Source organism: Xiphophorus hellerii, chromosome 10 (assembly GCF_003331165.1).
Source record: "Xiphophorus hellerii strain 12219 chromosome 10, Xiphophorus_hellerii-4.1, whole genome shotgun sequence".
Classification (NCBI taxonomy): domain Eukaryota; kingdom Metazoa; phylum Chordata; class Actinopteri; order Cyprinodontiformes; family Poeciliidae; genus Xiphophorus; species Xiphophorus hellerii.
In genome coordinates, this window is record NC_045681.1 from 22,376,319 (window position 1) to 22,398,838 (window position 22,520).

At 40.4% G+C, this 22,520-nt stretch overlaps 2 protein-coding genes across 2 annotated transcripts; both read left to right on the plus strand.

The window, feature by feature from the left end:
• The first annotated feature begins 5,826 nt into the window (after positions 1 to 5,826).
• Positions 5,827 to 12,979, plus strand: gdf10b (growth differentiation factor 10b). The gene is made up of 3 exons (XM_032575026.1): positions 5,827 to 6,211; positions 9,875 to 10,764; positions 11,063 to 12,979. The coding sequence occupies exons 1-3, from the start codon at positions 5,974 to 5,976 to the stop codon at positions 11,252 to 11,254; spliced, it is 1,320 nt and encodes a 439-aa protein (XP_032430917.1). The 5' UTR covers positions 5,827 to 5,973; the 3' UTR covers positions 11,255 to 12,979.
• Positions 12,980 to 15,169: 2,190 nt separating this feature from the next.
• gdf2 (growth differentiation factor 2) lies at positions 15,170 to 19,624 on the plus strand. The gene is made up of 2 exons (XM_032573479.1): positions 15,170 to 16,432; positions 17,416 to 19,624. Exons 1-2 carry the CDS (start codon positions 16,087 to 16,089, stop codon positions 18,315 to 18,317), a joined length of 1,248 nt encoding a protein of 415 aa, XP_032429370.1. The 5' UTR covers positions 15,170 to 16,086; the 3' UTR covers positions 18,318 to 19,624.
• The last annotated feature ends 2,896 nt before the right edge of the window (positions 19,625 to 22,520 follow it).

Sequence of the window (22,520 nt, forward strand, 5' to 3'; positions counted from 1 at the left end):
TCTTAAAGAGACAGAGGCCCAATTTTTAGGCGTTAAATTATGAAGTCAAATTGTTTTTAAATCATGTTTGATACATATAGCATTTTTATAAAATGGTCCATTGATTGTGCTATGAAATGATACCATGTTACTGGAAAACATGGAATGTGCCATTTTAAGCTAAAGTGGCACAGGCATACCATCCAAAATCGAGAAAGTTCATATTGTATTTGCTTGAGAGTGCGTGTTTGTGTGTGTGTGTGCATGCGTGTGTGAGAGAGAAAGCGAGACCTTGGCAGAAGAGAATGAGAAGAAGCCTGAGGCAGTCGCACACTCGAATACACACATCCACATCCAGCATCAGTGAGCATGAATGGTCATTCAGCTGAAGCCAGAAGTATGAAAACAAGTCAAAAGAGGGAAAACAGGGGTGTGGGGTTGGGGGTGATGGGGGTGAAAGATGGGGTCTGATGCCAAAAAAAACACGGTCGGCTCTTCTCTCCTGCTCCCCATGTCCCCACGAAGACCCCGGGCAAATATTCTATGAATGAGAACAGTTTTGGGGAGCTACATTTTAATTTCTCCCTGCAGCAGAGGAGGTAGCAGAGAGGTGACTCATCGATGATGTCATCCAAGTGTAAAATGATAAATTAGTGTTTATGTGTTACTGAGGACAGGAGCATAATTATCAGTCTGATGCTTTCTTTCTTTGTCAGTGGGCGATCAATAAAAACCAGTTACTGTGATTGTTTCAGAGATTAGAAAACTAAAATTATGCTTAATTTATTAAGCAAAATTCCGTTTGGAAGACGACTGCAGGTCAAGAAGTAACACACTCTATAGCTTCCGACATACTAGATTAATGCAGGGGGATCTGCTTTATTTGTTCTACAAAACAGTTTTGATGATTAAAAAATAAAAATCAGAGAATTGATTAAAACAACCCGAAGTAGTTCAGTAACGACAGTGGAATGAAGTGCAAGTCACAATTTTTATATATTTCTTTAAAAACAAACAAAAAAAGAAAGGAAGACCATGCATAACTTTCCTTCCACTTTATAACCAGGTACAGCTTTGTGTTGGTTTATCATAAAATCCGATCAGAAATATGAAAATGCTTGCACTTTATACATGTCTTTTTTAATAATTTTGTTTAAAAAACACTAGCATGTCCTGCAGCAACATTGCTGATTCGTAAAATACGTCTGCGTATAAAAAGTAAAAAATAAACAGCATCATTATGGAGCCGCGGTTCTGCAGGCATTTGATAATAACGCACGGATAAATGAGCTGAAGAGACGAGGTGTGGGACAGACAGTCCGGACACGGTCTTCTGATCTCTGGAAGCAAATTCCCGGTAATGAGGCGGCTTTATGGTCATTTCGAATTTATGCTCACTGGATGTAACAATCTTCAATCCTAGAAATGATCAGCCACGTCCATCTAAATGCCTTTTAAATGGTTTCTAAATAGCTGTGGTTTACTTCAGCCACTACGCCAGGCGAAACCTGGAGGGGTCTGACAGCGTTTGGTGGCGTACAGGGAAGGGTAGAGTAGGGAGGGTCTCACAAATACTCCAGAGGGGTTAAATTACCCCTGATGTGGTGGCTGATCACCACAGTGAAGCGCCGCCGGCTCAGTGACAGCTGACACAGAGTCCGGTTCCTTTTAGCTGCCGTTAATGCTGAACATTAACAACAAATTTTACCAAAAAAAAAAAAAAGAGCTTCTGCAACACATCTAAATAGTTTGGTTTCCCTGAAGTTCAAACCACGTCAACAAATTACTAAACACAAAGCACAATTGCAAATTAAGAATACAAAATGACACTAACGAGGCAGAAGCGGTATGTCTCAGTGGGAAACCTAAGACTTCACTGATTGGATGATACCACTTTTGGCCTTAGAGCCAGAAATTATTCTGGCTTTAGCTCGTTTGTCGAAAATATGAATGTTAGCGGTGAGGGAAGCGTAGCTACCGCTGTGAAGGAATATTTCTGAGTTGGGAAACTCTAAGAAGTTCAGGTTTGTTCTTTTTCACAGTTTGGGCAACATGTAGAGCAGTGACTGTCTTCTCGCCTGTCTAAACAATGAGAGTGTGAATGCCAGAATGATTTCCGGTTCTAAAGTGAAAAACGGTGTCATCCAATCAGTGATGTCTCACATTTCCCACTGGGACCTAAGTCTTCTGTTTTGTTAATGTTGTGTTTTCTTAAAGTGACAGTATTATATTTTATTGAGCAACTGTTCAGCTGTGCAGAACGCTTGGACGGACGTAGCTCCGCCAGTGAGATAAAGCTCCTCCTCAGAACTGTTTCCAAACTTCCGCCTCACAGAGCAGCATTGCCCCATTAATCCCCCCACTTTACTCCTGCAGACTAGCCAGCAGCAATTAGCAAACACCTGGTGGAACTGCACATCAGCTGAGTTCATTATAGGAGCTACTTCTCAGTGAAGTGCAGGGTAAACAGAGGAGCCATGCTGTGATGACTTCCTGAAGGAGGAGCTTCAGAAAGAGTAGGAGTTTTTAAAGAGACAGAGGCCCAATTTCAAGGTGTTAAATTACAAGTTCAAATTTCTTTTAAGACATATTTGAAATACAGCAATTTTTGTTAACAAATTAAGATGACATAGTTACTTGATTTTGCTATAAAATGATCATGTGTGGCTGGAAACACATAGTACAGCCCCTCTAATTTGTAATTGAGTATCGTGTTTTTGAATATGTTGCTGTGTTTTTACATTTGTAGTTGTGTTCATGGATTTGTTGAAGTGGTTTACACTGCAAAACAGGAACACAACGTGTTCCGTGTGAGATTTGACTTCTTCTACCAGAGGTGGACTGAGACGTTTTTGTCCTTTTGGGCTCGTTTAGCTCCAGGAAAGCTGCCAGGTTAAGAGTTAAGATCGGGACGTGATTAGAGAAAACCACAGACTGGATGTGAAGCACGCTCTCCGATATCAGAGCTCTGCACTTTGTCCCCCCTGCATTCATCTTCGTTGACCTCCTCTGTCAGACGTTTCTCGGCACCTTAATAACATCAAGCGATGTTCAAAGCGCCAAATCCTGGGGGGCTGATTGGTAATCCAGCCTCGCCCTACTGTCAGATTAGCTTCCAGCAGGAAGGACTCTTTGCTCACATGACCACAGGACTTTGGTTTGTGTTTAAAGTGGTTGATCTAATGATTAATGCCTTTTGTTGTTTTCTGCTACGCAAGAAAAAAAAAAAAAACAACCCCTGATTGATAGTTATTTTTGGCACAACAAAGCCTCCCTGACTCCTCGTCGATTTTCTTGTAGGCCACAAAGAGGGCGAGGGGGAAACAGGCATCAAAAGGAAACTCACAAGAACAACATTTGTTTTTCCTGTCCCATTAAAATCAATTAGACGCTGAGTGATAACAGCTTCTGATTACTCCTTGGGAGGAGACCGATGCTATCGCGCTCTTTTTGCTGCAACGGCATGACAAGTCGTTCTTTTCACCAAATAGTGGTCGGGGGGGACACCGGTCTCAACTCAGTCCTTTATCTCTGATGTGGGACACAGTGGTGTCAAAGAGCGCCTTGTGATCCCCCCCTCTGGAGCAGTAGGAGGTATTTTAATGGCCGTCCGACCTGCGCTGGCAGTAACATGCTGCCACATCTGTCACAGGGAAACCGTTGTGCTGCATCAGAAACCGCAAGTCGACCTGTTGCTTTTCTGCTGCAAATTTAAAAAATAAAAAAAATGGCTAACAATGTCTTAACACAGCATCTTTGATATTTATTAAAATCCACAGTAACGATGCGTAAAAGCTTTAAATAAATTCCTCTTTTTTTAATTTACAGTAGCATGAGCTCACATGAAAAACATTTGCTGCAGTTTTCTGGTTAGAGCTTCATAACTTGGCGAGATAAAGTTGGGTTTTAATATTTGTCAGTTCCACTTATTTTGAACTGCTTAAGGACGAGGCTATTTTCTTGCTGCCATGTCCGCGCTAGCATGCTAGCTCACGTCTTTTCTCGAACAGAATATTCTCTTACCTTTCCCATAGAGACATTTAGCTAATGGCTGTGCCATTTTGAAACCCTCAGGTCATATTAGCCGTTGTGTCTTCCCACATTTACGCTCTAGATTGCCACAAAAACTGATAAGTTTACAAATCAAAAGTTCCTCCATCAACTTAAAAAGTAAAAGGTATATTTCCCCTCCCCCCAACGAAAAAGTGCACTCAAAACATTTACACCGATAGTTTCAGGAAGCTAAATCCATACGAGAAGGAACGTTTGGAAACAATGGAGGACTATTTGTCAGGAAACATTACAGCAGAAACAGTTTTGTGAGGATGCAGAGATATTCTTTGAGAAACAACCTCATTTTCAGGTAGAGGGCACAGTTTTAAATGAGAGCAGTGTAATGTCTTATTGTAAAAATAAAGAATCCAGCTATTAGAATGAGAAATGTATATAAGGTAAGTCTAAATAATACCTGAACAAGTTTTGTCCAAACCTGTTGTTGGTTTTCTACTCAGAAAAAAATCATGTTGATCTGACCCACTGTAAGCTAAGAACACGTTTCCAGGTTGCGTCCATCGTCTTTTCTCCTCCAGCTGAAGCTTTGCTCATAAACTGGACTGATTCTGAAGTCTGGAACCAGCAATGAAACTACATGCAAAGATCTCATATTTTTACAACTCTTAGAAGTTACATAAACTGCGGCTAGCTAAGCGGAAAGTGTAAAATGACATGGAGTCAACGTTGTCGTGATGAAATCCAATACCCAGTTGTAAACTTTTAGGAAAAATTAAAATTGATGTAGTGTAAAATATCCTTGTGGAAACTGACAGGACAGAGACGTTTCTCCAGTTAGTTTTGGCTTGTTTGCTCTCTCTTTTAAGCAGAAAAAAAAAGTCGAATTCATCTCAGTTTACCAGTAAGAGACTTCAATCACAGTAGAGAAAAGTTTCCCTTTAAAGCTACGAAAACTATTTGGCTTTCATGAATATGTAACCTGTAATACTTTTATATATTAAGATTTGGTAATGGAATTAAATGATGCAGCAGCAGCAAACCTGTTACTGTGTAAGAGATCGTTTCTCAATAGCCATGAGTCCAGACCTTTAGTACAAAGCAAATAGCACAAGGTTTTATCAGGCTAACACTTTCCTCAATGTTGTGTCACATTTCAAAAATAAGAGTCAAATAGCAATGACTATTAAGTGAAGATGGACAATAATTATGTCCAACCAAAGTGGTCAATAGCTGTGTTACCATGGTAAGTGTGCGCAAATTTTTTTGACTCTATTCTGCTAATGTCAAAAAAAAACACAATTTGGCAGTTGCGGTTCTTCCATTAAATAAGAACTGAAACTGGAGTTACACGTAAATAAGCCCGTTCATGCAGTATGAAAAATCATGGCAATTTATGTAAATGTTACATAAATTATATTCAGAAATCTGCCGCGGCGAGCTGGCACTCATCTTCTTTGTTGTTTTCGCCGGTAGTAACGTCTAGTTGTTGATCACGTGACTTGTGTGACGCGGGGGAAAAAGTGTTTCCGTTGCTGTTTTGCTAAGTACATTTCTTTCAATGTGGTGGACAAACCACCTTCACTCTGTCGAAAAAAAGTGGGGTTTATCATAATTGACGTGTTTCCATTAAGCTAAATAATTTTCGTAATTTCAGTTTGCGCATTGCTATGGTTAATGAAAAGCAGCTAATGACAGGAGCCCACTGGGAGCTCTAAACTTTGCATTAGTTTACCTGATGGGGTGCCTGGTTCTTGTTGGTTGTGCGCTCAGGAGACGTCACCGCCTGTCATCCAGCAGCATCGCCTCATGCACGCGCCTGGGCCGGGCCCGGCCGGTTCCGGGGCCAGGCTCTCCTCCCACAGCAGAGACAGCCGCGGAGGGCTTTATTATCTGTAAAACCGACTGGACGTCTGGCTGAAAACACGCGGCTTCCGTGCTTCGCTCTCCTTACTTCAACTGCATTCATCCCTCAGATTGTCACTTATGGCGACTTGGCTTTTTCACATCTGGAGTTTGTTGGTGATCCTCGCGCCCGGCGGGGCTCACCTCGCGCGTCAAGTTGCCCGCGCGCGGCCGGAGGTGGATGAGCGCGTCTCTGCTCAGGAGAGCGCGAGCCGGGACGCGGTCTCCGTCAACATGTTCAAGCTGCACGAGAGGTACAGCGAGGAGCCGCGGAGCCACGCGGCGGGAAACACCGTGAGGAGCTTCAAAGCTGTCCCGAGTGAGTCGCTGATCCGCGCATTCATTTCTGTCGGTGAACTCCTGATCCAACCTATCTCTGTTCATTTTGTGAATTGGATTAATTGGATTTTGTGAGACAACATTTGTGTCTTCAAAGCACTGAAGATGTCAATATGTATTGTTTACAGAGCCTTCCTTAAGTATTCACTCCCGTTCAACCTGTCTCACCTTACAGACGCAAACTAACGTATTTTATGAGGTTTTAAGTGATAGAAACAACACAAAAATGACACAACACGCTATGTTAGGAATAGGAAAATGATTGTTCACATTTTATTTACTAATAAAAATCTGGTGTGCATTAGTTGCCAACCTCCTTTATTCTGACGTTCCTAAATTGAATGCAGCAAACTGCTTCCAGAAGCCAATTAATTAGTAAATAGAGTCAGTGTGTGTGTTATTTATCCATCCATTGGCTCTGTGATGGCTATAGAAACCGCGTTAGAGCAAAACCAGCATCATGAAGACCAAACAAGGCAGACACACCAGGGAGAAATGTAAAGCAGATTAATGCAAATAATATCCCAAGCTTTGAACATTTCACAGACAGGCCTGCTGCAAGAACACATTTTACTGGACGATAAACTGTCCCAGAAATTATTGCAAGAAACTTTTAATATTGTCATTTCGAGACCATTTTCAACAAGTATAACAGCGGATCTGGCAAACATTTTCAATATCAAGAAATAAAGAAACAAAACAACAGAAACAACAATAGCTACGATGGATTGCGAAGTCTTGGTAACTAAAAATGCATTTAAAAAAATATTTAGACAGGGAAAACAGGCAAAAGTGGCAGGTAGTGCAAACTAACTACTTTCAATTTATTATCTGAAAAATGGAAAATAGCACAATTAGCATTGAACTGACTGACAGACCAGGCATCAATCAAAAAGAAATAAATAAATTAAATAAAAGCAGACTAGATGCATATGGTAATTTTAGAGAAACTGATTGATTCTATAAAGACCAGGTTTGCTTAGAGCACCAGTAGTAGTTGTCCAGATCTCTGCAATCAGTCAAATTTTATTTGTATAGCACATTTCAGCAGCAAGGCATTTCAAAGTGCTTTACATCATATCAAACACAGAAACACAATGCAACATAGAATCAACAAACAAAACACGACATTAAGTCAAGTGCCATCAATAATCCCACACAGAAAGTTTGATAGTTTTGGCCTACATGTAAATCCTGACCTGACATCACCTGTGGCAGCTCGCTGTGGGGACGTTGGATAGAGCTGAATGCATGAAAATATTGTGGATCCTTCAAAACGCTTGAAACTGGGGCGGAGGTTCGCCTTTCAACAGGGCAGTGACCCTAAACATACAACAGCGAAGTGGTTTAGCCCAAGAGTATGTGTTGCAATGGCCTAGTCAAAATCTAGATTTACATCCTAGTAAGAATCTGTGGCAAAATGTTAAAATTGCTGCTTACGGATACTCGTTTTTCAACCTGACTTAGTTTCAGTCTCCTGATGTGCAGAGCAGGTAAAGGCGTAGTCCTAAATGACTGGCAGCTGTATTTGCACCAATTTAGTTTAGTTCATGCGGCACCAATTCACAACACGCGTCATCTCAAAGTGCCAGAAAGTGTTGGTTTATGGGGGGAAATAATAAAAATTCACACTTTCCAGTTTTTTATTTGTAAAAGCTGTTTTAAAACCAAGCACTGTTTTCCTTCCACTTCACAATTTTTGCACTACTTTGTGTTTGTGGTATAAGATTTCGTCAAAGTACACTGATTGAAGTTTAATGACAAAAGTCTTTTGAATCTGACCATTCATCACACCCAGGAAAAAAATAGCTGCAAATCATTTATATACACACTAAAAAGATTCCAGAAATAAGTGAAATATATATTTTCAAGCATCTATTCTAAACTATGCTTTTAATAGCATAGATGGAGAATTAAGGGGCTTTAGTTTTTAAATTAAAAGGTGCGTTAAGCATGTTTTACATTGTCATCACACATTTCTGTCACTTTTAAAGGATAAAAGTATCAACCTAAAGGGTCAAGTTAGACTTTAAAGGTTCAATCAAAAATGCTTTGTGGAAAGGTTAGTTGTGTTTTTTTATTTTTTGTTGTTGTATTTTATGGCCGTGAACACCGAGTGTTGATGTACCGTCCATCTCACAGCAGTAGCCAGCCTCCCTTCAGGCTACATGTCTTCACCTCAGTGCTCCGACTGCGTTATGATTTACTGAACAGAGTGACTTAAAGAGTCAAATGCTGTTGCCTCCTCAGTAGATGTAGCAGCCGAGGTGTTAGACAAGCGCCTATTATCACAGCCAGACACCGGCTGCACACCAAAAAAAAAAAAAAAAAAAAAAAAGAGTAAAGCCTCGGGAGTAACTTTTTCTTCAATAAGCACTTCCATATGCCTGCGAGAGACCTACTGGACTGGTCCAATGTTTGTCTTTCAGACTGTGGTGGAAGTGCGGGAGACGAGGCTGAACTTCAAGAGTATAGCTATCAGGGATGAGGTTTTTGGTCATGCATAAGGCAAGCACTTAACCGTGCAGCGCTTAATATTTTCCATGCCGCTCCGCTCAGATGTGTTGAGAAACATGTTGTGGTGAGTGGGGTTTTTTTCTCTGGTTACTGTTTCTCATTTACCTCAAACCTGTCAGAAGAGATGACAAAGGACGAGATAAAACAGATAACAGGTTCCAGGAAGCGCTTGTTTTAGGTTTCGCATCTGTTTAAGAGCGTATCCGTTTGAGGTGAAAGGAGATTTTTGATTGTGTTTCTTTGTCTCAAATGAAAAATCAGCTAAGAAAGAGCAGCATCAGCTGTCATGAGCTATGGGTCCGTATTAGATTCTCACCTTATGATAAGCTTTAAGCAAAAAATACGACTATTACAATTACAGCAGTAACGTAAAAACCAAAAAATATATATATTTATCAGATTTTTAAACAGTAACAGTTATTCCTGCTGCTGCTTAAATAATAAAATGTAACCTGCATCACTCAATCAAGTTTATTTGTACAGCACATTTCAGCAACACGGCAGTTCAAAGTGCTTTACATCACAAAAACATAAAAACATCATAAACACACAATACATCCAACAATTGTGAATATCATTAACAGACACTGAATCTTGTCGAGTGCCATCGTTAAAATCATCAGCACACAGGAAATATGTTGGTCAATGTTCTATTTATTATGCTTGAAAAGCAGCTCTAAAAACACGTGCTCTTAGTCTTGATTTCAGAGGGATGGAGGATGCTCCTTTATTTTATGCACCATGACTCTTTTTTTTTTTTGTGGGGTGGAATTTCTCCAGAGTGCCAAATATCTCTTTCTGGAAGTAAGGGAAAAGTCGATTAGTCTTTTTAGCTAGCTGGGTGGCAGTGCTAAGTAACAGGTGGGAGAATAGCAGCGCTTTGTGAGTCAATCCCTTGCACTTACTCTAACTCACTACAGCTGTCAGTCTGGGACTTTTTCTGGCAGGTCGTTAAGAAGTATTTAAACCATATGAATGGTACTACAGAAAAATGTAGTAATTTTGAAAGCATTACCTTTTATACTTTGACACCAGTAATCAATCCAACACTAGCTGTCACATGCGATTTTCAAGTTGATGAGAATTTTCTTTCCACCCTGCTGATTTGCTTTTTCATTTCTTTCAGGAGTTTTACACGGCAAAGAGTTGCTCCAGTTCAATCTGTCTTCAATTCAAAACTCAGAGATCATCCTTTCTGCCTCTTTTCACTTCCTTAACAAGCGGCCCCGTCACTATCAGAGGCCATGGCATTTGAGAAAGCCTCGCCACTTAGCCATTGGAGTCCGGCATTTGCCCTCCTCGCGGCTCCTCTTCTATAGATCTTCCTCAAATTCGGGTTTTGCAATACCTCTTGGAAACATTAGTCTCATGTCTCTAAAGAAAGGCTCTTGGCAAACCAGAGATGTGACCACAGTGGTGAGACAGGCTAGGGATGTCAATGAGCTTGTGATCACTGTGGAGGTTGATGTGGGGTTTCAGGCAGCAAGGATTCAACAGAGAGGCCCACTCAGCCATGAGCATCTGTCTCCGGCCAACCAGCCGTACATTCTGGTGTATGCTGACGATCAAGCTATAGACGAGCCAAACAGTGTCGCCTTGTCACTTCAGAGGTATGGGCCTTTTCCTGTCGGGGATGACGCAGCCGCCTCCACTTCGGCTTCAAGGATCCGGAGAGAGCTACATCTCCAGATTGAAACCAATGACATCCCAGAGGTTCATTTCAGCACCTTGAAAAACCATGAACTCTGGCAAAACACGTACTTCCCAGCTAAAGCAAAAGCTGAAGTCACAAATGGGAGAAAGCACGGGCAGGTGAGCAGTGAGCCCCAGGTTTTAAATTTTGATGAACGGACAATGAAAAAGGCGAGAAGGAGACAGTGGAGCGAGCCCAGGGTTTGCTCCAGACGCTACCTCAGAGTGGACTTCGCTGACATTGGCTGGAGTGAATGGGTGTTGGCACCAAAGTCTTTTGATGCCTACTACTGTGCCGGGACATGTGGATTCCCTATACCTAAAGTAAGTCATGGGAACTTTAAGATAAAGTCTCTCTAGAGGTTTATTATTTTAGCAATTATCTGTTGGGTGGCAGGGTGGCAATGATTATATCAACAGGAAGCATTTAAGGCTTAAGAACTTCTTGTAAGGCCAGTTGAGTCTAAGAGTTGACCTGTTTCTGAACTCAGGAAGAAGATAGATCCTTGATTTGCCCCTGGCTGTGATAAAGTATTTTAGATGCTTATTTTGGGAATTCTGTGCTGCTCAGTTAGTCCTCAGTGCTAATTGTTGCTTTTTTTTCTACACTTGATTTCTTTAGTTGGCACATCCATCTAATCATGCCACCATCCAGAGTATCGTCCGAGCTGTCGGAATCGTCCCAGGAATCCCGGAACCATGTTGCGTTCCAGACAAGATGAATTCCCTCAGTGTCCTCTTCCTGGACCCGGATAAAAACATGGTTCTGAAGGTCTACCCAGGAATGTCCGTGGATACGTGCGGCTGTCGATAGGACCACCCATTCCTCCAAGAAGTGTGATGATTGAAAAACAGAGAAAAAGACTGTACTGTTGACGCCGAATGTGCAGGAAACCACGTCAGAGGGAAGAACTGAGAAATGGCCTTTTTTTATTCATACTTGTTCTTGTTTGTTTTCTGAACTGACTGAACGTTGCCGTAAAGCATGCTGCTCTATTAACAGTTTTTAAAGCTAATGTTTATCACGTATTCTGTTTTCACTTATTTCTATACATTCCTTAAAGAAAGGCTGAGGCGGTTCCCTTAAGAAAACATGTTAAAATCTTTTTTGTTGGCTTCCTGGATGTTGATGAGGATTCTTTTTTTGGACAAAATATCCAAAATGATTTTGTCTTAGCTCAAACTTTAGGCCTTAACTCAAGCGGACCTGGTTTTTGTAGGGTCACCTCAGACTCTTTGGGAACGACCCTGTGCAGGAAACTCCGCTGTTAGCCATTTGTGTGTGGTTGAAGACGAGCTGGGTTTCAGCAGCTTTCCACTCTTGGCTTTCATTTTAAAAACTCAACTTTTAGTCAAGCTGACAAGCTGCAACCTTGCGGAGAGCATCAGAAACCGAAACTGCAGAATGTTCAACTCGTGTCACGTTTAACCATCTGTTGTCATTTCTGTGGTGTGGTGACGTTTTATCATGAATAATGCATCATAATCTCCTTAAAACCAGTTCCAATAGCATTGTTTCTGTGTTTTTCATTTAAAGGTTTTATTGGTCTTCCATTGACTGTTCAAGCATGGCATGTTAATGTTTGTGTGGTTGCACCTTCTGAGTCCTAGAGTGAAAAACGGTGTGATGCTGCCCTCTGCTGTGCAAGCTGATGAACTGAGGAATGAAAAACTTGGTGCAGCTGTTCTGGATTTCCTTACAAATGTAGCCCATAAACAAACTTGTACAGGTACTGATGTGTAAAATAATAATGGATTTTAAACAATAACTAAAATGTCCAATTTATGTATTCACAAGTATGTGACTATAAAGTGTAATTAAATTGTATTACAGTAGTGTGTATACTTGAACAGATTATATGGTAAGTTTATGGAAGAAAAAGTTGACTTGTATATACAGTCAATGGTAACTGTTGACTTTATATAAAATCGATGACTGTAAAGCTAATAATTCTAATATCTTTTTTTTAAAATACAGTATTATGAATTAAGTGAGGATTGTGTTTTTCATTTGAACAAATCTGTATGAAACTACAGTGTGAATCTGGAAACAAAGCATGTGCAGTTTATTCCTATCTATATCTTTTAGGGATTTTTGAAAATATAAATATTTTTGTTAATTTAGATCTGTTAAAACTATATTTTAAAAAAAAAATCATAAACCCAAATTACACAACTTGAAACCCATTCAATGAAAGAAAGCATGAAGCTCCGGTCACACTATTGCTTTTTATATAATAGACGGAACAAAATAAAAATAAATAAAACAGCTTGTGCTATGTGAGTCTACAGGTGGAAAATTAATTGGATTTTGTGGAACATCAATTCCTGCAATTTTTTTTCAATGTGCATATTGCTTTTGATGTGCTTCCACTCTGAATAGTTCATTAGTTTTGGAATCAAGGGTGTGAAATTCAGTGTTTTGCTGTATCACTTCTTTTCCCAATACATAACTGTCTTCCTTTACCATTATTGTCATTATTTAATATATTTGAGGATCTTCTCTAGCATCCCAGAATTAAACTGAATTGTCTATGAACACTCGAGTTGGTCAGGTAATTATTAACTAAGAAATCAAAACTAAGTCAAACTCAGGTTTAGCTTTAAGCACCCTGCATGCTGAGTTGAGTGAATCTTTATTAGTACAGAGACAGCACAGCATAGTGTGGGAATAAATAATCACAATAATTACTCCAGGGGTGTTCAAACGTTTTGCCACGGGCAAACACAAAATTTAATCTTTTGTGGTTCGTTTGCATCCAAATGCAAAAACAATAAATGCAAAATATTTTTCATGAAGTGTAGCAGCCTCAATTCTAAATGGAAATAATCTGTAAATCATTGTAGATTAAAAACATAAAACAAGGGTCTGTTTTAAATTTTAAAAAAATCTGAATATTTGTAGGTTCATTTATTTAAATATATTCACTGCAATAAAAATCTCCTAATACACAACAATTACTGGAGACAAAATCAAATCTTGCTACAGTGAAGCCTCAGTGAAGTTGGTCCCCCACCTTCTTCAAATCAGACAAAATTGGTGTCAAATGGTTGTGCTGGTTTGTGCAGCAAAAAGTTTTATTTGTGCTGATTTGGCTTTGAAGATATTAATGAAAGATTAAAGGTCATTTTAATTTAGTGAAAGTGTGTGTGGGGGGGGGGGAGAGGCTGGTTGACCTTTAAACTTTCATTAATATCTTCAAAGCCAAAGCAGCACAAATAAAAAATGTTTGCTGCACAAACGTAGTCGAGTTGACTGACACCAATAATGTCGGATTTGAAGAAGGTAGGGGGGCCGACTTCACCGAGGTGTTGACATATGACACTATACCCACATTTCTCATGGTTTTTCTTTTCACTTGAATTTCCCTCCATGCCTGCAGTGATTGCTGTACTTGTGCCCATGCATTTCGTTGTCTCCTTTCACGAATGAATAACTCCATAGAGGGGAACTTACAAAAATCTTGAAAAGGCCCCATTGAGAGCATTTTTTAAAAAGCTCAGCGTGAACCAAGTACTAAGTGACAACGAGAGTAAAAGACTTTAACTCTCAGAGGGGAGGGCGTCCTTCACAAAACCCATCCTATGTGCGGACAGTGCAACAGTCCATACCTGCTGATAACACTGAGGTTGTTGTCTTCAAAGTGAGGTGCAGTTAGTTTTGCCTGTCAAACAAATGTAGGCCAAACAGTTTTGTCATAGCCTCATCTGATCAGAATGAATAAATCATTTCAATAATTCAATCTGAATCATACATGTGTATTGGGATCAACAGTGTTTTGCACTGCTCCTGCGCCGTAAACTTTTGCCCATTTTCCCATGTTTCTGCTCTGATGAATTATAATTGAGTCTTTCGGTTTCTTCTCTGAAATGAGCTCTCAGTTTCTCTGGGTGCCCATGTTTTATGAGGTTTTTAGCCGTAGCGTACATTTCTCCTATTATCAGATGTTAAAACGAACGTGTTCTACAGCAGCGTTTTCATTAAATACGTGCGCAAAAACGTTGTCAATGTGACGCTAACGTAAAACAAAACAAAACATTTTGCAGTTGGGGCGTGTAAATAAGAAATGTAATTAAGTTCGTTCACGCAATAAGTCATTAAGGAAGAAAATACTAGTCCTGGGTGACCAGGCATGCTAGTTACCAGCCTTACAAAGGTTAACCCCAGCAACTCCTATGCTAACGCTAGTCTATCCATGCTAATGACCAGCAGAGGAACAAGGCAATCTAGAAGGTGACCAGCCTCGGCATGCTAGTCAAAGCTTCAAAGCTAATGTAAGTAAGTAGTCTCCTTTTCATTTGCCAGCACCAGCTGCTCAGTTACCGGTGTCGGCCTTATCATTAATCAGGTCAGTAGCCAGCTCTGGAATGGATATAACCCCCTGCGACAAGGAAGCAGTCCCTGCTGGGTGCACTATGGTCTTAATTTTGGCACTGAAACTGCACCATAACCCTGGAAGAAAACCCAGAGCTAAAAAAGAACAAGGAGTAGGTTTGCCTTTTATTGGACTGTGACCTAAGACACACAGTAAATGGTTTTGATCAAAGCATAGTCATGTTTTTCAGTGGCCTAATCAAAGACCAGACCTAAATCCAATCAAGAATCTGTGGCAAGACTTGAACACTGCTGTTCATAGGCCTGTCGCGATAAACGGTAAATCAATTAATCGTACGATAAATTAAAACTATCGACGTCATTTTAATTATTGGCATTATCGTCTCTTCCGGCCTTTTTCTCTTTCTGTTAATGACACCGAATGAAAAAAGGCTCAACTCCGGTGCTCTCCACTGACTCCTCCCTTCCTCATTTTACTTAGTGTAAAGCCCAGCGCAGACTACACGATCTTAAAGAAACTTGATCCTCCAATTACTTCCTGTCGTCTGGTTGTTAAATCATGTGACCCGTGTGACGTGGGAAAAAGTGTTTCCATAGCAGTTTTGCTAAATTCACCAATTACGATTTGGCCCCCCAACAAAACCAAACACCTCATCGTAGTGTGAGCACCAGAACATTTTATTGAAAAGCAAAATTGGTGTGTTTCCCTTAATTTATTCACTGTCAGCCTGTCAGTCTAGCTGGAAAGCCGTGTGTTGGTTAGTTGGTCTGTCGAACTCTTTTCATTTTTAGACTCTGGTCTGTGAGGCTCAAGGTGCCGGTTTATAACCTGAACTGTTTTAATCTTCTCGTCCACTCAATCCCTGATCTCTCTGCTGTGTTTCAACACACTTTTCAGAAGAAGAAGAAGTTGGAACTTGCTACGAGGTGCCATGTTTCTCCAGCTGTTCCTCTCTGGTTGATGTGAATATGAAGCTGGGAAAAAGGCACTTTGTGGAAATGTCCGCTTGTCAAAAACCTCACATTTTCCAGCGCTTCCCTCATTATCGCTGTGGAGTGTTTACAGTGTCTTCATTAGCCGACAGCCTCCAGATGATAACGGAGCTTTAAAAGGGCATCAATGATGGTGATAAGCAGGCCAAGCTACTTTTTTTTTCGGTTGACGCCAGTCCCTCTGTTTACTCTTGGAGCATGGGAGCGGATAACAAGACCGTCATTCTTGCGCCGGGGAACGCCGTTTTCAACCTTTCCAACCGCAAACTCTCATTTCAGAGGCTAAAGTCGTCGCCCGCTAAGACTCTTTTATCAAAATGAAGATATCCGGGACCTTCCTGCTCCAGACGTACGCGACTCTGGTGGTCTCCATCGCCTCCTGCACCTGCAAGCCTCTCAGTAACAACTCCCAAAGCGAAGATCTGGAGAGGCTCTACTTGGAGCTGTCGGAGGACGTGTTGGAGAAAGAAGACAAGGAGTCACAAATGGACTTTTTGGAAAGCATGAAGGAAGGTTTCCTGAGGCAACTCAACCTTTCGGACGTTCCACAGGAGGATCGCAAGATCTCGCCCTCTCAGTTCATGGTGGAGCTGTACAACAAGTACTCCTCAAACCGGTCGGCGGTCCCTCAGTTTGATGTCATACGAAGCTTCGCCGTCCAAGGTACCGACAGTGATGATGCCTTCTGCGTCTCTGATGCAAACAAGACTGTAGAAATGGAGATGTGGTTAATTGTCACCATTGTTGTTGTTTTTTGGGGGGGTTTTGTTGCTTGACACAGTTAGGAGAATATTATTTGCTCTGAGAAAACACTGTCATGGAAGGGGTTTGTTAAATTAATGAAAGTAAATTGAGAAGTAAGGTTAAAAAAGGATAAGTGGGGGTGAAAGGTGAAGGGGCAACCGAAGCTGCAAACTGACAAGCTGTTATACTGGAGAGCGGGATTGAGCTGGGAGTGTTTTTTTATGTTTTTCATTCAAGAAATGTTTTAGAACCAAATCTCAATAGATATAAACTTTGCTAAAAAAAAAAGTCAGAAGCCTTGCCTAAAACAAATTTAAGACGGTAAAGATACAAAGAGCACAAAATAAATACAAATTGAATGAATATGTATTTACTTACTTGTTTCTAATACAAATAATTAAGTATTTCTGGATTTCTGAAGATGGGTTATTTAGAAAAAATTAAATACGTATATGTTTGTGTTTGGAATGCTGTAAACACGCAAAAAAAAAAGAGTAAATATTTACTTAAGAGTTTATTCGATTTCATACTTTGGCATCAATTCCTTCTTAATTTACTCATTTAGTAATTCAAATAAAATAAAAATTTGACATAAAATTATTGAAGAAAAAAAAAACATTCCACATAAAAACTGACATATTTGTTGACTTAGTTTATTATCATGCTCAACCTACAAATGTATAAATATTTTCAGAGGGTCTTGCTTATTACTATTTTTATCTATTTAAAAAGAGATTAATTTGTTCATTTTATTATATGCGTTTCTTTATTAAAAAAAAAATCTAAATACGTAAATAAATGTGTTTGGTAAATAAAATAAATGCACAATGTGATTTAGTATGTTTTCTACAGGCTAAATAAATAAACTAACTGATCCTTTTTTTCCCTGTTATCTTTAATAGATGTCATGACAATCGGCCCAAAGTCAAGGTTCCGGCTGCAGTTCAACGTCAGCATCCCGAACCACGAGCAGATCATCACCGCTGAGCTGCAGCTCTTCTTCTTCCCACATACCGGGTCAAATGTCACGTCGCAGAGTTTCAAAACCGCAGTCAAAGTCTACGAAGCGAACGGCGACAACTCCACCTCGCCTTCGCGCCCGCTGGACAGCGCAGGCGTGTCGGCCTCGCAGAGCACATGGGCCACGTTCGATGTGACGGCAGCCATTCGGAGCGGGATTGGGTCGGGCCGGGGCGCCACAGCGCTCGACGTGGCGGTGGACAGGGAGGACTGCGACGGAGCAGAGGAGGGAGCGGGCTGTCTGAACATGAGCGCGTCTGTCGGCGACGATTCCGCAGCCGCTTTAATAATCTTCTCGGACGACTTTAACAGCAGGAGGACGGAGAGAAAGAGAGAGCTCAGAGAGATGGCCCTCCGCGAGGAAGACCCTTTCCTTCACACGGGGGCCGACTGGGACAGAGGCCGTCGGGCGCCGCGCGAGACCCCCCGCGTTCGGCGCCCGCGGCGAACAAAACGCAAGGCGGACGGGGAGTACTGCCGCAGAACCTCGCTCAGGGTCAGCTTCAAAGACATCGGCTGGAACAGCTGGATCGTGGCGCCCCCGGAGTACGACGCCTTCGAGTGCCGTGGGATGTGTTCCTACCCGCTGACGGACGAGTCCACCCCGTCGAGGCACGCCATCATCCAGACGCTGCTGAACCTCAGGGACCCCAAGAAGGCCAACATGGCCTGCTGCGTGCCCATAAAACTGGACCCCATAACGGTCATGTACAAGGAGAACGGGCGCATCACTATCAGATACCTTTATGAGGAAATGAAGGTGGCGGAGTGCGGTTGCAGGTAGTCGGAAAAGAGTCGGGGTAAAGCAGGTGGAAGAGGTGAATTGTTTTTGTGTTTTAAACACAGTTTATGCCAGAAAGGTTAAAGGTTAAGCAGCTGTTGACTTGTGCTTACCCTAAGAGGCATGTTAAAGTATTCTCTATCAACACAATAACATGTAAAGTAGCATTGAAATAGTAGACATGTGGCTTTATCAGCCTCTCAAGCTGCATTTTCTTTTGAATATTTTTGATTTTCTCTACAAAAATATCCAGAAATACTGAACCACAAACAGATGGGTTTCCACTGTAATGTCTTCAACACTCCTTTAATTAAGGGATTGCACTTTCAGCGTCGCCATTACCTTATTGTTAAATTCAAATAAAGAATTATTGTTGGTAAGTAATTATTTTTCTGGCATTTGAAATGACACCAACTTGCAGGAAACCAAAATACAGACACTTTTTGCATGAAGTACCTCAGACTTGTCAATTGTGTATAACAATATTGTCCTCATGCCTGTTGACAAAAAAATCATCCCCAGAGGATGATTATGCCAGTAACCATGTTTCACTGAGCAGGTGATGTTTTTCCAGGATTCTGTGTAAAGTTTTTACCCCACACATGGACCATAGATTTAGGTAGAACATTGTATATCTACATTGAACAGTGGTCACAATGTTCACAGTTCAGGACTTTAATCTGGAACCTAACCCTTAAGTTTTGAACCTGAGCTTCCTCCCTGTCCTTGATGCCGTTTGTTCTCTAACAAACCACTGAGGCCAGAAACAGAAATGGATTTTCACGGAGATTAAATCACACACAGGTGGACTCCATTTACTAAATAGGTAGTTTATGGTGGTCCATAGCATAAAAATCTCAAAATACATTAAAGTTTGTGGCTTTGATGTGTCAAAATGTGAAAAGTTTCCAGAGGTATGAATATGTTCTCATTTGTAGGGTTTAATCTGAGGTTGTAGTTCAAATCTGACAAGAATCCTTTTTTTTTTTACCATCTTCTAGTAAAAGCTTATAGTAGCAATAATAAAGTGAAAGGATAAATACTGAATAACTGATTTTTAGGCATCATAATGGCTCAATTTGTACATTAACTGGTAAATAAAAACGTGTTTAATAGTAATATGTACTTTATCAATAGCCTGTAAATAACAGCTTCCACGTATTTGAATAAGTTATGCTATACATGGACGATGGATGCTTGTCTCTAATCGATTATATCAATAAAATTATACAGTTTTGCTGCAAAATTCCCCTAAATTTGTATTGAGTCTTCAACCTCATTTTCTGCTTCACATGTCATGACTTTTACAACAACAACAAAAAAGGTAATGTAAATAACATTAAAAAAATTACACCACCCCGTGTTTGACTATGATTCGTTTCCTGGAGGTACTTTGGATGTTCTTCTATGACCTCCTGTAGGATTTCCCACTGTTGTCTTGGAGTCATTTCCAAAGGGTGGCCCTTCACCAATGTTTCTGTTTCAGTTTTTATTGCACATACTGTTAGATTTGTAAACATTTGAAGTCAGTGACACCGGCTTATCAGAAGTGGAAAGGGGACATGATTGTGCAAACACTTGGACATCCTGTATTTGTGTCCCATAATTAATCTAGTCTATGAATAGCATCAGAACCCAGGCCAACGCCATTTAAATGTCTGCAAAGCACCAAGACCAAGAACACATTCCATGAAATCAAAATTAAAAGTCATGGAGGCCCTCCACACAGAAATGTGATTTTCATACTGGGTGTAAGATGCAAACCAAGCCATTTTACTCGTCGAAACAAAGCGATCAGTCGAAGTTCTGAATCAGAAGCTTTGAGGGAAAGAATCATCACCAGGTGCAAACTGGCCAATCAGAAGCAGGCTTCACGAAATATGTGGTTTAAGTCACACTCCCCATACAAGGAGGCATGGAGTCCAGGCAACATTTTATTCCTACCTCATTCTTAGCGCCAGAGAAAACCCCCAAAATGCCAATAGTTGCGTTTCCCTTTAAAAAATACATTTGCATAATGGAAACATGGCAATTTAAAAAAAAACTCTTCTTTTTCAATAAAACGTTTTGGCGCTGAGGTGGTTTTTTGAGCAGTATCAAAATTGGTTTATTCTGCAAATTTGCTACACAAACACTTTTTTTCCGCATCACATAAATGGATGTTGCCAGAAGAAGACACCAGGAAGTAGTTGGAGGATGATGTCATGACATGTTTTTTAATGACTTAATGTGTGAACTAACTTATTCAAATGTGATTTTATTTGCATTTGTTATCTAACGGACACACCACATTTGCAAAATTGTGTTTTTTCGACAGTAGAAGAATATTGACAAAGTTTAGCACACATTGGTAATGGAAACACATCTACCGTCTGTCTTCATTAAGCTGTTCTCATACTGAAGGTTTTAAGCATCCTATTGATATTCTATAAGAATACATGTCCACAGTTATGGTGTAAACAAATCTGATTTTAAAGAAATGAAAAATTATTGATGGATCATTTCAAATTTGTTTGAATATCAGAATTTGCACCAAAAAAATAGTTATGTATAATTGAAGAATATTGACAAGAAATTCAGATCAGACTCTTAGCATCTCAAGATCAATGTAAAAAAAACAAAAAACTCACACACATGGCTCCAAGAAATCTCATGAATTAGTAAGGAGGTTATTTTTGGTTAGATTTAAATGTCCTTCAAGGATCTTGTGAAGTGACCAGAGCAGTTAAATATGTTTTGGGGTTCACCACTTTGCTAATTTTCTAGTCTCTTTTATGAAAATAAAGAGGCAGACAAGTGTTTTAGGTCATGCAAGTCTACTTAAATAATTCTAATCTCAGACAAACGATTCAAGACAGAAGAGCCAAAAAAAATATCTCTGAGCTGCAGTGACCTCTTTAGATAATCCATGCATAGATTAAAACTGCTTTAAAGACAAAAAAAAATAAATGTGGCATCCAGATTGGAACATCCCTTTTTCGTTTTTATTCTTGAACACTGATTTCTTGATGTAGGACTTCTTGCTTTATCTCTATTGTTAAGCCCCTTGAGTCTGATAACGTATACAGTATATCCTCTTACTTGTTCAGATGATGAACCCAAATCCAAGTCCACACAAAAGAATATTTGACAAAATTTAGAGTCATGATTAGCATCCAAGGTGTTGGCACAAACAGGCTTGTATTATGTAAAGGGCATTTAAAAGTTAAGACGATTAAAATAACTGAGCACCATGTGGTGTTGGAAAACAAGATCCACATAGATGCATTTTGTCTAAGCTGAAAATGTTGCATGATCAAGGTCTTGTACTAATATCAGCTGCCATGCCAGGTTGGCTGGTGTTTTTTACCCCCATCCAAATCAAATTTTGTGGCGTTTTTTTAGAGATTGTGTAATTATGTCAGCCATAGAATGACTCAGACAAAATTTCCATTCTGCCAGCTCTTGCGTGCTGACTGAATCAGAAAAGATAATGCGATCAAGGGTTTATTTGAGACTAAAGCCTCTTATGCTGTATGTTTTTGTGGAAAAAAACACACAAAAAAATACTTTATCTCTGGACACAGACTAACAGAGCTCACTTGACAGGACGGTTGAGATCTTTTATCCTCGTGAGACTTCAGTCATGACAAACCAACGGACATCACCCCTGTTGTGGATACTGCTTCTATCAGCTCTACCTTCTACCTCATCGTTCCAGCCAGCTCTCGTATTAGAGATTGCCAATATTCTTATGGAGAACTATTGTCTTCCAGAGAAGCTTTTTGGGATGCAGGAAGCCATCCAACAAGTTATCACCAGTGGAGAAATCCTGCAGATTTCAGACAAGAAGACCCTCGCAAGTTTGCTCACAGCTGGAGTTCAAGGAGCCCTGAGTGATCCACGACTGACGGTGTCATATGAGGCTAATCCTGTTCCTGTTGTGCCGCCAGTACTGCAGTCACTCTCTAAAGATCAACTGAGGCGGCTGGTGAGAAACTCTTTTAAGGTGGATATTCTGGAAAACAACACTGGCTATTTACGCATAGATCAGATCATTGATCAAGAGACAGTAGCAAAGGCTGGCTCTCAACTGTGGGACAACGTCTGGAACAAGGTGGCTCAGACTTCCTCGCTAATCTTTGATCTGAGGTACAACACAGGTGGAGAACTTTCTGGGGTTCCGGTGATAATCTCATATTTTTCAGATCCAGAGCCTCCCATTCA

What these genes read in the sequence shown, in the direction of transcription:
- gdf10b (XM_032575026.1), top strand. Translation starts at nt 5,974, where the DNA reads ATGGCGACTTGGCTTTTTCACATCTGGAGTTTGTTGGTGATCCTCGCG. An exon ending in GAGCTTCAAAGCTGTCCCGA is followed by an intron (nt 6,212 to 9,874) that starts GTGAGTCGCTGA and finishes CATTTCTTTCAG; the next exon opens with GAGTTTTACACGGCAAAGAG. An exon ending in GTGGATTCCCTATACCTAAA is followed by an intron (nt 10,765 to 11,062) that starts GTAAGTCATGGG and finishes TGATTTCTTTAG; the next exon opens with TTGGCACATCCATCTAATCA.
- gdf2 (XM_032573479.1), top strand. Translation starts at nt 16,087, where the DNA reads ATGAAGATATCCGGGACCTTCCTGCTCCAGACGTACGCGACTCTGGTG. An exon ending in ACGAAGCTTCGCCGTCCAAG is followed by an intron (nt 16,433 to 17,415) that starts GTACCGACAGTG and finishes TATCTTTAATAG; the next exon opens with ATGTCATGACAATCGGCCCA.